The 15,682-nt window shown below is 39.7% G+C and overlaps 2 protein-coding genes across 3 annotated transcripts in view; both read right to left on the bottom strand.

Moving 5' to 3' along the window:
• The window catches only part of LOC138946172 (potassium channel subfamily K member 18-like), a 39,462-nt gene extending 34,397 nt beyond the window's left edge, over nucleotides 1–5,065 (bottom strand). For both annotated transcript variants that reach the window (XM_070317693.1, XM_070317686.1), the window contains exons 1-2: nucleotides 4,905–5,065; nucleotides 1–70 (exon numbers count right to left, since the gene is read on the bottom strand). The exon at nucleotides 1–70 is cut by the window's left edge and continues 601 nt beyond it. The gene's annotated coding sequence lies outside the window, so the exon portion shown is untranslated. The remainder of the gene's footprint in view (nucleotides 71–4,904) is intronic.
• A 10,368-nt stretch (nucleotides 5,066–15,433) lies between these two features.
• LOC138954335 (uncharacterized) overlaps nucleotides 15,434–15,682 on the bottom strand; it is a 6,313-nt gene continuing 6,064 nt past the window's right edge. The window contains exon 3 of the mRNA XM_070326228.1: nucleotides 15,434–15,477. Within this exon, the coding sequence (XP_070182329.1) occupies nucleotides 15,434–15,477 (44 nt within the window). The remainder of the gene's footprint in view (nucleotides 15,478–15,682) is intronic.

A 15,682-nucleotide genomic window follows, 5' to 3' on the forward strand; every position in this document is an offset into this window, starting at 1 on the left:
TAGAATGTTAAAATACTAAATTTGACGTCAACCCACTGGGCTCGAAGGGAGTTGTTATGTCATGATGTATCTGCAACAGACAATGGAAGTGATGTGAATCATTCAGCTAGAAAGCAGGAGCAGGAGCAGGAGCAATGCAGGAATAAATCAGAAACCGGTTTAACCTGTATGCATGTATCCGGTTGCAGTGTGTGTGTGTGTGTGTGTGTGTGTGTGTGTGTGTGTGTGTGTGTGTGTGTGTGTGTGTGTGTGTGTGTGTGTGCGTGTTGTGCTTCAGTTTTTTTCTGAGTGCGCAAGGATCGATGGCGTTAAAGGTCAAAACGTTTTACAGTTGAGTAGTTATACTCGTTGCATAAAAGCGCATTTTACCCGGCGGGCGTAAAAAGCAAAGAATAAAAAAAAATAAAAAAAAAGTCACTGAAAAATAAATAAATAAATAAATAAGGAAAGAAAAATTGAAAGAAAGACAGAACAACAGAAAGAACAAAATCATTCTTAAAAGTAGTCGTTTTCTGAACTGCAATAGTGATTGCATAAACTGCATGAAATTATAGGAAGATTTGGGCTGAGCGTTATACAACTGCGAACAGTATTTTTGATATGAGTCATTCTTTACAAAGCATTGTGCAAGTACACTATATGACAGATTATCACTGTGTGTGTTAAACGTAAGATATTCATCGGAAGAAAAAATCGTGAGCTAAACAGACTAAACGAATCGAGCGGGATGTTTAGTTTTGACGAGTTTTTCCTTTTTGTCGTCATGCTGAAGGAAGCTTGAATTACGTAATTTGAAAAGTTAAAAACATTTGAGCAGTTTTCAGCTTGTGAGCAATCTGAAGGGAAGGTGGTAAAAGACCTTGTCGCTGTCTGTAATAATCTGATCTTTTAATAGTATGTTGTCAATAAATCACATTTGGCAGTGCCAGCGTTATTGCAAGATCTTACAACAGAACGTTAAGAACTGTAGATAACTCGTCAGGAAGAATTCGGTCGAACTAACCTTGATATTTGAAAAACGAACAAACTACAACACAAAAATAACTCCATTTTCACGTCGACAAGACAAAGTCGATGTATTGTTTGACCAAACCAGATAGAAGATACCCGTTGCATATCTATATATATATACGACTAGTGTCTGTCTGTCTGTCTGTTCGCGATGCACGGCCAAAGTTCTCAATGGATCTGTTTCAAATTTGGTGGGCATATTCAGGTACACCCGAGACACAACCTGGTCGATGAGATATTTCAACACGTGCTCTCAGCGCTGTGCGCGCTGAACCGATTTTGTTTTTTTTGTCTGGATCCACTACCAGTAACTCTTCCTTATCTTCTCCAGTGTTTTCAGTCGCGATTATCTCCCTTCCTCCGTGTGGCGTCAATCCATATTCCCGTTACTACGTTACTATTTTTAGAAGGTCACTGCACGTTACTATTTTTAGAAGGTCTCCAGTGTTTTGCGCGTTTATCTCCTTTCCTTCGTGCGCCGGCAAAGCCGGCGTACACCCGGCAAAGCCGGGTCCCAGGCGCAGCCTGGTATTCGGCTCTACTTCTTCCCGGCGAAGCCGATACCCGGTGAAGCGGGTAATCATCTAGTTCAATAATAAATGAATTGTAAAATCAAATGGTCGCTCACACAAACCCGTTTAATTGACCTTGACCTTTATCACATGATCGCAAAATCTCAAACTCTTGAGAAAAAAAAAGAAAAAAAAGCACACACAGAAGCACTGTTAGGAAACGCTGCCGTTGCTGAACTTTGGTTCAGTTTTGTGTGTTGCATGTAGTGACTTATTTGTACTTTGTGGGAAAGTACCGATATTATATTTTGTAAACACAATATTTATGTTTGGACGAGAATGCAGGTGAACTTTCTAGTCCTGTCAAAACAAGTTGTTTACCACGTTGTTTTGAGTCGTGGGTTCGTGGCGTTCGCTCGGATTAAGTGCGTCGGCACTTTTGATGTACGTCACAGAGAATGTCACTATTCTAGTCCATGGACAGTTCATCTAATTTTAGTTGTATCATGTTCGGTCTGGAATATTCTCGAGATTGAGTATTTACTATATAGGCCAGCGCGATTTGTATGTTAAAAAGGCTTCTACTTTGAGTTCTGCTACGATGTGCAGTTGTATGTATGGAATGCGAAATAAATCCTCGAACTCAATTTGACGAGTTTGTCTGCTGCTGTGAAGACGGGCCACGTAGAATAAAAGAACACAACTATACGACATTTGAGAACTTCGTCAATCTCAAGTGTCGTGTAACAAGCGCTTTTTTTCAGTAACATCTTAATACTACTCAACATTGTAATCGCAAGCATATTGCCAGGGAATTTTTCTCTCAACAGCTTGAAGTTCTCTGGTGATATTCATTTCAAACTGATGCCATGGAAGATTGCAGGTCAAGGATAATTGGTTTAAAAAATAAGGTTAAGAAGAGGAACAGATCTGAAAGATGGCTAGAAGTTGTCGCGATATGCATTTTGTTGACTAAACAACACAAGTTCTATAAAAGATGACCCCAAAACACACCAAAAAAACACACCCAAAAACATCGGATCCGTCCAAAAATGATTATGTGACGATTTTTCCTGACACCATTTTCTTTTTATCATTCGAATTATAGATATCCACAAGCTGTTTGGACAACATCCACCCACAATTCTCTCTCACCGTACCAGTTTACCCTGAAACATTTCTGTACTCCAACGTATGGAAAAGGCAAGGGACGGACGGACGGACGGACGGACGGAGACGCATAGCATACACCGTAAGATAATGGCAATAGAAGAATTCCAAAAATAACTCTGTCGGGTTTGTATTGGTTGTGAAAGAGTGAATGCCCTTGATTTTTACTCAGACAAACATTGGAGGGGCCAATCACTAGCGAGGGGTGTGTCGGAAACACGTGGACAGGAGCACGTGTGAAGTTATTTGTCAGAGGTAAAGCAAGGGCATTCACTCTTTCACAACCCATAGTAACCCGACGGAGTTATTTCCGAAAATCTCCCTGTATGGCCGTCCGTACTGCTAGCTGTCCGCCCTGGGTTTGGAAAAAAATATCTTGCAATGCATTGAGGCCTTGAAAGCATTATCGAAACATATTCCCCAATGCTGATATGCTGTGACATTTGTGCTTCTTATAAATACCAGTACTAACACCCTGTTTGGATCTGCTTGCCTTTAGAAACGCCAGAGTGTTAAGTGTATTTTCTCGAAAAGTATCTGCTTTTATTCACTTTCACTTTGACTTCGTAAAAGATTATCCAGACTACAATACGGAATGACAAAGTGTTGTGTGTGCTTCCCCAGATTCAATGTTTATCGTTTCTCTCCCTCCAAAAACAAACAACAACAACACAACAACACAACAACAACAAGTCGCGTAAGGCGAAAATACAACATTTAGTCAAGTAGCTGTCGAACTCACAGAATGAAACTGAACGCAATGCAACGCAGCAAGACCGTATACTCGTAGCATCGTCAGTCCACCGCTCATGGCAAAGGCAGTGAAATTGACAAGAAGAGCGGGGTAGTAGTTGCACTGAGAAGGATAGCACGCTTTTCTGTACCTCTCTTCGTTTTAACTTTCTGAGCGTGTTTTCAATCCAAACATATCATATCGATATGTTTTTGGAATCAGGAACCGACAAGGAATAAAATGAAAGTGTTTTTAAATTGATTTCGAAAATTTAATTTTGATCATAATTTTTATATTGTTAATTTTCAGAGCTTGTTTTTAATCCAAATATAACATATTTATATGTTTTTGGAATTAGAAAATGATGGAGAATAAGATGAACGTAAATTTGGATCGTTGTATAAAAACAATAATTTTTTTTTACAATTTTCAGATTTTTAATGACCAAAGTCATTAATTAATTTTTAAGCCACCAAGCTGAAATGCAATACCGAAGTCCGGGCTTCGTCGGAGATTACTTGACCAAAATTTCAACCAATTTGGTTGAAAAATGAGAGCGTGACAGTGCCGCCTCAACTTTCACGAAAAGCCGGATATGACGTCATCGAAGACATTTATCAAAAAAATGAAAAAAAGTCTGAGGATTTCATACTCAGGAACTCTCATGTCAAATTTCATAAAGATCGGTCCAGTAGTTTAGTCTGAATCGCTCTACACACACACACAGACAGACAGACACACACACACACATACACCACGACCCTCGTCTCGATTCCCCCCTCTATGTTAAAACATTTAGTCAAAACTTGACTAAATGTAAAAACCACAACACAAACAAATACAAAAATGTGCTCGTTTTTGAAACCAATTCATTCCTAATTAATTAATAGTGTGAATACGGAATAACACTTTCAGTGGTGTAAGTCATTGCTTGTGCTGTCAATACGCAGAAACGTAAATGTGGTTAAAAATGTGTTTTTGAATAGTATTGAATAAAAGCAAACGCTCTTTTTGGTCTGTGTTAAAATTGATAAAAACAAACAAACACCCAATCTGTTCCTTTCAAATGGATTTATTTTTATTTGTGTGATATACGTGAGAAAAACACGTCTTCAAAAACACACGCGAAGCTTATTCGTAATTTAACGTATTCCCGTCATGAGGTGAGTGCACATTCTTGAGAAAGAAAAACCTAAAGGCATGTTCCTCGTTTATCATGTGAGAGTTCAATTTTTGATGACATCTGAAATAGTTCTATAACAAACGTAAACGCAGGCAAAATATTATAAATCGAAAATACTATTATATTAAGCAAACGACTCAATATTTGAACAACAAATTTAGAAATCAAGACAAAGCAAAACCGAAATCCGTTTAAGACAAAAACACAAAAACTTTTTTTTTTTTTTTAAAGAGAAGAGAAACGAACTAACAACAACAACAGAAAAGCATCCACAATGCTAATTACCAGAACGTACACATTGTGGGTGATCAGAAGCGAAGAAGGTTGACGGGAGGAAGAATATTTTTCTCCAGAAAATGACACAAAATGGCCGCAGCAGTGCCTTCCCCGATGCCTGATAAGAGCGGCAGCGCATAGATATACCTGAGCGGGCCTTCTACCTGTCTCTCTCACCTGTCCTCCTAGCACTGCTGTATAGTCTGGAACCGGTTCTGCTACCGTCCTGCTGGCTGCTGGGACCCCGCTTCCACCGCTGACACGTTGCTGCCAATGTCGCTAAGGATGCTGGGACGGTAGTGGCGAGAGGGGTTGACATGAATAATGCAAATGGCAAGGGAACACGAACTGGGTCTTGTTTTTTTCTGTGGTTGCGGAGGCTTGGCAGAACACTCAGTGAGTTTTGCGATCCCTGCGCTGTCATATAGTGGTAGCAGGACGTTTTTTTTAACAACGGGTGAAGCGATACCTTGAAAGAGGCTGCATGGCTGCTCTTGTGGATTGGATTGACGTTCAAGCGTGATACTATGGTAGCTTGCCGACGCCAAAAATGATACTTAAAATGAACACATCATGATATTAGTTACTATTATCTTTTTACATTTAGTCAAGTTTTTGTTATGTTCTTGTGGATGGGATTTACGTTCAAACGTGATTATATTGTAGCATTCCGATGCCAAAAATGAAACTTAAAATGAACATTATAAGATGTTTGATGGGTTGTTGACAGACCAGCTTTTTTGTCGGTCCGAGGGGGAGCATATCGTCTTTTGTTTCATATTTATTGACCAAGGCCGAAGGCCTTGGTCAATAAATATGAAACAAAAGTCGATATGCCCCCCGAGGACCGACAAAAAAGCTGGTCTGTCAACAAACCACCAAACATGGTTTTTGTCATCATTTTGGTAGTGAGAAAATAAGTGCACAATCAACCCAGGGAACCATGCTTTGAAACACGGGTTCCGTGCTGATAACCACACGAGTCCCGGTTTGATAACCACTGGCAATCAACGCCGTGGAGCGAGGATTATCAGAATGAGCTGGCGTGTGAAAGCAAATTTCTGTGTTTTTGAGTTCATTAAATGTTGGGATGAATATGTCAGGTTTGAGGATGCACAGTTCTATCCTGTAGGTTCATCTCGGTATTCCACCCCCTCGGCTTTCTGTTGTAAATATTAAGCTGAGTGATCGAATGTGGAAGCTACGTTTGGTCAAAGATCACAGAAGATTTGCGTCGTGCAGCGAAGGAAAGAATCGCGATCTTGTTTCCGACTCAGTACCTCTTTGTTTTTCATTAGAACTGTCATTCTGCTTGCTCGGCTTTGTTAGATGTTTGCATATCTTGTTGCTATTTTCTTTGCTTTTATTATTGTTTCTTATTTGTGCTTCGTTTATCGATACAACGTCTTGTGCTCGGGTCAAAATCTGTGTGTCAGGGGTCGTTTTACTGGAACTTGACGTTCGTGTTTCTCCGAACGTCTGTGTATCGAAACACAGATACACGCACTCTGTAAGAAGACAAAACATATCGCTAGGTTTCATTTGTTTTTGATGAATGCATGACCTTTCATGAAGTAGTTTTTGTTGTTGTTTACTTTTGCCAGTTTGCCAGTTCGTTTTTGGAACTTTGCAAAGCAGTGTCGTGTCGTCTGTTTAGGTCTGGGGAAACACCAATGAAAAGAGCCGAAGAATCCCGGAGCGTTTCTATTGGGTTTGCTTTTGATTATTCATGTATAACCTGCTTCCTGCAACTATGGTAACCGGGGATTTATTGCCTGGGGAACATGAAATTTATTTCCCAGGTGCTTGTGAATGAAAACTCGTGAAAATGATGACAAATCATGATATTAGTTACTATTATATTTTTGTTATGTCCTTGTGGATGGGGTTGTCGTTCAAGCTTGATGGTTTGGAAAGAGGGCAACGCCAAAAACGATACTTAAAATGAACACACATTATATTGACATCAGTTAAAGTTATCTTCGGATAACCACAAAGAGAACCAAACTACCTAAACATAAGGTTAGATAAATAATTAGACACTTTGTCCCGAAGAAACCTCCACAGGCGAAAATTCTACCTTGTCTTTGTGCTGTCTTTGTGAGTACCCATTTCCTTTGTTGTTCTACTTTGTTTTCACCCACATTCATCTTGTTGTTTGGAGTTAGATAAATAAGTTACACAAACAGTTGTCGTGCTACTGCTTACTACTTGAACACTGGCTTATCAGCACAACAAAAAAAGTTAACTAAGTAGAACATTGTGACTGCGCCTTTGGTCGCTGACAAAGATAACGACAGCAAGAGTTTTGGTTCTGTCAAGGTTGTTATGGGGGCGAGGACGCCCCCATTCTATACGGATAGTTTCGAGGTTGACCATGGGCAGCGCCATTTTGTTGTGAAATACGTCATCAGTTTGTGTACACAGGAAGTTGTGACATCCGTCATCCTATGGGAGGGGTGGAGGCAACATTGTTCATCTGTAGAAAGTTGTGAAATCCGTCACCCTATGGGAGGAGTGAAGTCAAAATTGGTGAGTCATCACAGAGTTTGTGTAACACAGGAAGTTGTGAAATACGTCACCCTATGGGAGGGGTGACGGCAAAATCGCAAAAACATGAAAGGTCGCATTGTGCAGGGTCAACTGCAACAAACTCAAACCGAGCCATTCATACCTACTTGTATTTGAGCGACTTATATACCGACATTTTTATTTCTTATTTTCAGCACAGGTGTAGGAAAAATCATGAACCAAAATGTTATTTATTTTCTAATTTAACATTGTTTTTACAAATATGACCATGGTCTTTTAAACATACAGTGACATTAAACATAGTTATGTTAAAAAAAAAGAAAAAAGAAAAAAAGCTTTTGTGCACAAATCAGAAAATACATTGTACATTTTACCTACAGGCCAAACCGTGAGTGTCTGTGGCAAAGCCCGACCCAGGAAATTGCACTGATTTTATATTTAGATCAGAGGGAAATTGTCAAGAACAGGCGCTTGCATTTGGATGTGTCCAATGATAGTAGGTTTGGTTGTGATCAATCAGAATAATGTAGGAATAAAAATGTATGACAGTTTGGTATGATGACATGTAATTCACATATGCTGAAATATGATATTATACATCATGTAATATTATTATGGCTGTTGCCATGACCATGAAACCCAACAAAGGTTTAATGTAATGTAATTCAAAATACCAAAACCGAGCACCTATTAATCTCGTCTTTGCGCGTGAAGATTGAGGCCGTCTGCCAGTAGCGGTTAGGTCATACAGTGGAACCCCTCTCTAGCGACCTTTAAAATGTTGACAAAAATCGGTCCTTATGGAGGGGGGTCCTTACAGAGGGAGGGGGGCGGAGTCAGGGGGCCACAAAGAAAGTCAGATTTTCTTAAAAAAAAAGAAAACAGAGAAGTTTGAGTTGCTGACGACCGTTCCCTCTGAAAGCAAACTGCTTCGATTTCATGTTTGTCCTTGGTGTCCACCAGTTCTGGTGCATGTACTACCCTGGCCAAGTTTCCTCTCAACTTGACATCAAAGAGACCGCCCCATAGGTTAAACTCCCCATAGGTTAAACTCGGTCACTGACCCGGGTGCAGAAAGTGTTTCCTCTCTCAGATATGAAAGGCGAACCAGGCGAACCACCTCTCATAGCTAAAACTGTGTCAATGACCCCTGGGAAGAAGGTCAGTGTCTATAAAATTTTACTCCTAGGCCTGCGGCCAGGGGGGGGGGGGGGGGGGGGAGTATACCGGTACCATTTGAGAATCAGACCAAATGAGAATTGAACCATTTGAGAACATCCTTTTTTTTCAATCACTACATCGAAGGCCTGCGGCCCGGGGTTCACATGGGTTGGTTTGTTTGTTTGTTTCAAACCCACACCCATATACACACATTTCCCATTTAAACCATTTGTCGGCCCCCTGTCGATATTTATCGACTAAGTTCCTTGTTTTAATTGTTTTTAACAATTCTGATGGCGTTGTGTTTCCATACAAATGATGATGATGATATGACTGGAACCGTTTGTCACAGTCGACTAGAGTTGTACTGGTGGCAACGAGACCTTACGTCCGCCATTAGACAGGATCGGCCTTTAGATTTTGCTGTATGTTTTGGACTTGTGTGTATGAGCAGAACGAGAAAGGGCCTAAAGCCGACATGGATCAAACTGCTGCCAGACGTCTTTGTATTTCATTATTACATTCGGCTAGTGAGTGAGAATGAATGATTGAAAGGTTGTGGGGAGAAGTGGGATGTGGGGATACTGGCGCTAGGAAAGGTGTGTGTGTGTGTGTGTGTGTGTGTGTGTGTGTGTTTGTGTGTGTGTGTGTGTGTGTGTGTTTGTGTTTGTGTGTGTGTGTGTGTGGTGTATGTTTGTGTGTGTGTGTGTGTGTGTGTGTGTTTGTGTGTGTTTGTGCGTGCGTGCGTGCGTGCGCGCGCGCGCGAGGGCACGTGCTTTTTATATTTAGTCAAGTTTTGACTAAATATTTTAACATCGAGGGGGAATCGAAACGAGGGTCGTGGTGTATGTGCGTGTGTGCGTGCGTGTGTGCGTGCGTGCGTGTGTGCGTGCGTGTGTGCGTGTGTGTGTGTGTGTAGAGCGATTCAGACTAAACTACTGGACCGATCTTTATGAAATTTGACATGAGAGTTCCTGGGTATGAAATCCCCGAACGTTTTTTTCATTTTTTTGATAAATGTCTTTGATGACGTCATATCCGGCTTTTCGTGAAAGTTGAGGCGGCACTGTCACGCCCTCATTTTTCAACCAAATTGGTTGAAATTTTGGTCAAGTAATCTCCGACGAAGCCCGGACTTCGGTATTGCATTTCAGCTTGGTGGCTTAAAAATTAATTAATGACTTTGGTCATTAAAAATCTGAAAATTGTAAAAAAAATAAAAATTTATAAAACGATCCAAATTTACGTTTATCTTATTGTCCATCATTTGCTGATTCCAAAAACATATAAATATGTTATATTCGGATTAAAAACAAGCTCTGAAAATTAAATATATAAAAATTATTATCAAAAGTTTTTTTTCGAAATCAATTTAAAAACACTTTCATCTTATTCCTTGTCGGTTCCTGATTCCAAAAATATATAGATATGATATGTTTGGATTAAAAACACGCTCAGAAAGTTAAAACGAAGAGAGGTACAGAAAAGCGTGCTATCCTTCTCAGCGCAACGAATACCCCGCTCTTCTTGTCAATTCCACGGGCACTGCCTTTGCCACGGGCGGTGGAGTGACGATGCTACGAGTATACGGTCTTGCTGCGTTGCGTTGCGTTCAGTTTCATTCTGTGAGTTCGACAGCTACTTGACTAAATATTGTATTTTCGCCTTACGCGACTTGTTGTTACTGTGTTTGTGTGTGAGTGTTGCAATTAATTTTAGTTGTAATCGTTTAAGCGTCATTTTTATCAACCGAGGTTTTAATGACATTTTCTGCTTTCTGTAAATTAAAGTGGACATTCATTTAAAACAAATGTTCACAAGGAATTTTTTTTCTGTCATCGTTCTTTTAACCGTTAACCTGAAATAAAAACACTCTAGCGAGTAGAGATCAAAAGGCGAATATTGCACGTACAACACACCTAAGAGAAACGGTACACCTGCAAATCGAACTGTCAACATTTTTCTAAAGTTTTCGTTGAAATTAATTACACCGTGCGTACTGAAACCAGAGTTGTTCAGACGAGGAAAAAAAACCTAACGATAAAAAAAACCTGTTACTGAAAAAATTAATTGAATGGAAAAAGGGGCAAGTCCAATCTAACGGGCCATTTGCTTGATAGTGTATTGATTTGACAGAGGAAGAAGTGGAAAATCAATCATTGATAGAGAGTATGAGGGATAAAGTGAGAGTGAAAAATGATCCATCGTTACGCCGACCTGACATACATACAGTGCACGTGCAAAATTGACATGCATCAAGGAGCAGCAGAAAATAAAAAAAGTTCGAGTAATGAAGTCTGAGTTTTTTTTTTAGTATTTAAAAAAATCAAAAATGATTGTCTGAGCCTGAGTTTTTTTTTCATGAAAAGTGACAGCTATTTTGAGTCGGTCTGGAAAGTTGCATGAAGCCACAGCAACCCAGAACAGTTACGTTCAAACAAAGAAGCAATAGTCTTTTTTTTAAACCAAAAATGATTGACTCTACGGGAAGAGGCTGAGATTTTTTTTATTAGAAAATGGACAGTTATTTTTATGGTGTTGGTTTGGATAACAGAATAAAAATATGCTGTGAAAAGAGCCCAATCGTGTTCTATTTTTTCTTTTGTTAAAAGACTATGCACACACAAAAATGCAACACATAAAATAGGGTTATCATCGAAGACATTTTTTTTACCACGTTTTACCACAAGTGTTGTACAAGAGGGAATAGGCTATTTCCTGAATTTGGGTACTGCGCGCTTGGCAAAATGGGTATGTACTTAGAGTCTCACTGTCAGTTCTTGTCTTGATTGAAACAATGAGACCACCCTCTGATAGCAATAGACTCCGGGAATGGAACACCAATACAATACCCTGTCCATTTCCCCCATTCTTCTTCTTGGCAGAAAGAGACAGAGACAGAGACAGAGCGACAGAGATACAGAGACAGACAGAGACAAACAGAGACAGACAGAGACAGACAGACAGACAGAGACAGACAGACAGACAGACAGACAAACCGACAGACAGACAGACAGACAAACATAGCGTCCCTTCAACTTATGTGGCTATGGCGGAACTAGAGACAGTTACAAACAGACATACAGAAACAAAGAGTCAAACATACAGGCAGAGACACAGGTAAATCAGTATAAAAAGGTAACAGTGTTTAAAAAAAAACCCCCTCATTTTCAGCGTTTAATGATAAAGCTGACGTCTTAAAAACGCGGAGTTGAAAGGCAAGGGACGGCCACAATGGACGGAGCCCGAGGCAGGAGTATATAATTGTGGCAACACTTTGTTGTTGTGTGCTGATCGATTGTCGGTAAGCTGTATAGAGTTCTCCCTTATCGATCCAGCGCGCAATGCGTCACGTGCATAAATTGATCTGTGACTGCCAAGTGTCAGTCTCTATCACAGGCACATGATACTGTTTTGGGGGGATAAACACGCAAAATAACAACATGCCAATATTTCAGATAACAAAAAATCGGAAATCTTGATAGTGTCTTTCACGTTACAAAGTTCAAAGGTATGTTGAATCGAAAACTTTTTTTTTATCACGTCAGTCAATGAACTTGCCAACGTTCAGTCCCCCCCCCCCCCTTACACCCCCACCCCCCCCAAAAAAAAGACACACAGAGACACTAAAAAAAAACACGTTGAAAAAACTAACTTCCCTTGCAGAACTGCCTGGTTCATTACATTTAGTCAAGTTTTGACTAAATGTTTTAACATAGAGGGGGAATCGAGACGAGGGTCGTGGTGTGTGTGTGTGTGTGTGTGTGTGTGTGCGTGTGTGTGTGTAGAGCGATTCAGAGTAAACTACTGGACCGATCTTTATGAAATTTGACATGAGAGTTCCTGAGAATGATATCCCCGGACTTTTTTTTGTGTTTTCGATAAATGTCTTTGATGACGTCATATCCGGCTTTTTGTAAAAGTTGAGGCGGCACTGTCACACCCTCATTTTTTAATCAAATTGATTGAAATTTTGGCCAAGCAATCTTCGACGAAGGCCGGACTTCGGTATTGCATTTCAGTTTGATGGCTTACAAATTAATTAATGACTTTGGTCATTAAAAATCAGAAAATTGTAAAAAAACTTTTTTTTATATAAAACGATCCAAATTTACGTTCATCTTATTCTTCATCATTTCCTGATTCCAAAAACATATAAATATGTTATATTTGGATTAAAAACAAGCTCTGAAAACTAAAAATAAAAAATTATGATTGAAATTAAATTTCCGAAATCGTTTCAAAAACTATTTCATCTTATTCCTTGTTGGTTCCTGATTCCAAAAACATATAGATATGATATGTTTGGATTAAAAACACGCTCAGAAAATTAAAACGAAGAGAGGTACAGTAAAGCGTGCTATGAAGCACAGCGCAACCGCTGCCGCGCCAAACAGGCTCGTCACTTTCACTGCCTTTTGCACTAGCGGCGGACTACGTTCAGTTTCATTCTGTGAGTTCCACAGCTTGACTAAATGTAATAATTTCGCCTTACGCGACTTGTTGAAATTTACAGTGCTTGCTTAACGAATATCAAGGGCGGTCGGCTGCCACCAAACCGCGAACACAGTCACGCGTCTTTTCAAACTGGAACAAGTCGCGTAAGTAAAAAAGTACTACATTTAGTCAAGCTGTGGAACTCACAGAATGAAACTGAACGCACTGCATTTTTTCACAATGACTGTAGTCCGCCGCTAGTGCAAAAGGCAGTGAAAGTGACGAGCCTGTTCAGCGCGGTAGCGGTTGCGCTGTGCTGCATAGCACGTTTTACTGTACCTCTCTTCGTTTTAACTTTCTGAGCGTGTTTTTAATCCAAACATATCATATCTATATGTTTTTGGAATCAGGAACCGACAAGGAATAAGATGAAATTGTTTTTAAATCGATTTCGGAAATTTAATTTTAATCATAAGTTTTATATTGTTAGTTTTTAGAGCTTGTTTTTAATCCGAATATAACATATTTATATGCTTTTGGAATCAGAACATAATGAAAAATAAAATAAAAGTAATTTTGGATCGTTTTATAAAAAAATAATTTTAATTACAATTTTCAAATTTTTAATGACCAAAGTCATTAAATAATTTTTAAGCTTCCATGCTAAAATGCAATACCGAAGTCCGGCCTTCGTCGAAGATTGGTTGGCCAAAATTTCAATCAATTTGATTGAAAAATGAAGGTGTGACAGTGCCGCCTCAACTTTTACAAAAAGCCGGATATGACGCCATAAAAGACATTTATCGAAAAAATGAAAACAACGCCTGGGGATATCATACCCAGGAACTCTCATGTAAAATTTCATAAAGATCGGTCCAGTAGTTTACTCTGAATCGCTCTACACACACACACACACACACACACACACACACACACACACACACACACACACACACACACACACACACACACACACACACACACACACACAAATTCTGTTGGTGTTTGAAATGATTTAGCCTTACGGGTTACTGTTGTCACATGGACATGGTCTGAGTATGAGAAAAAATAACTTTTCCTTATAATGTCGTTAGTCTGTACAATGATTTAGCCTTATGTGTTATTACTGTCATATGGACATATACGAGAAACCAATGAGTTCAATCTTAAAACGAATGTCTCTTCTCCACAAACCAGTTAGTATTTGAAATAATTTAGCCTTACGTGTTATTGCTGTAACAAGGACATACACGAGAAAGTCCAGGAAATCTTACAACACATGTCTGTTCTCCACAAACCAGTGTAATGGGCCTATGCTCTCTTTGTGTGTCTGTGTGTGGAACACAAACATGAGCTGGAGTGCTGTATGGACATATGGGGTGTACTTATTTGTACAGACAACGCGGGCTTGTTTGACTGCACCGTGGAAGATACCCTTACATTATTCAGCTGCATAACATTGGGATGAATATACACGTTTTTCAAAAATTAATTTGCACCAGACCCTGTCATTCTTCCATTCTCCTCCTTCTGAAAAAAAAAAGAAGAAAATAGATGTTTCTTTCTCTTTAAGTTGCTTTCGTTGAAAGGAATGTCACAGTATGCTTTAAAAATACCAACACTTATGTTTTGGTGTGTGGTCAACAAAGTGGGTAGTTTTAGACTGGAACGTTGTTTCTGCAAAAATAAGATGTTAAGACATCCATAAAGTTACTGGACCTGTCAAGTCCAGGTGCACGGAGCCCGTAGAACTTTAAGTCATGCCTCAGGCAACTATCCGTTTGAAAAAATACCAAGTTTCATTGACTTTCATGCTAGGAGTCAAAAACTGCACATTTTTTACGAATTAATTTTGGACTGCTACCGGGCAGGTCTTGGTCGCCCTCGGACAGGCTCACATCAAGTCCTGCACGTGAACTTAGTACGTCAAAAGCCTACATGGAAGTCTATCAGTCTTGCGAGAGGGATAATTCTTTCCGTTTGACTACTTTACGTCAAGACATTGTTTGTGATGACGTAAGAAAATGGTAAAAGATGGCATGTGGATTCATTTTGGCCTCAGAACCCGTTTGACTACTTTACGTCAAGACACTGTGTGTGATGACGTAAGAAAATGGTAAAAGATGGCATGTGGATTCATTTTGGCCTCAGAACGTGTTCACGGGAAATGTTAATTACTATTTGGCGGGAGATGCGAACTGACAAACCGCATGAAGTTTCGTTTGGCTGGCCACAATGTGAGATAGTTGTGGGAAGCTCCTGGCTGTTTATATTGTAGTCTGCGACAAAACGACAAAACTTTGCTCTCCATGCTGTGACATAGGCATGCATCTTTAAACAAATCTCTTCTTTAGTTACAAAAAAGAAAATCTGTTTTGTTCATGATCTGACCAGATTAAGTGGTTGACTCATTATTATTCACGATTGAGGCCCTTTCTGTGAACGCTTGGCAAAGAACATCCCTGTCAGGCAAAAGATATTGTCATTCACGTTTAATCTATTATGGAAAGCCGGTCACAAATCTGCGCAGGCTTTAAAATGCGCTACGCCTACCCTTCGATCAGAATGCATATCGCAAGTTATGAGGGTCCAGAAATGTCAAATGTAGAACTGGACTTTTCTAAAGTAATTTCCTCATCTACGTGTGCATTGCAGTGACCGTTTTTT

Source organism: Littorina saxatilis, linkage group LG1 (genome assembly GCF_037325665.1).
Source record: "Littorina saxatilis isolate snail1 linkage group LG1, US_GU_Lsax_2.0, whole genome shotgun sequence".
NCBI lineage: Eukaryota > Metazoa > Mollusca > Gastropoda > Littorinimorpha > Littorinidae > Littorina > Littorina saxatilis.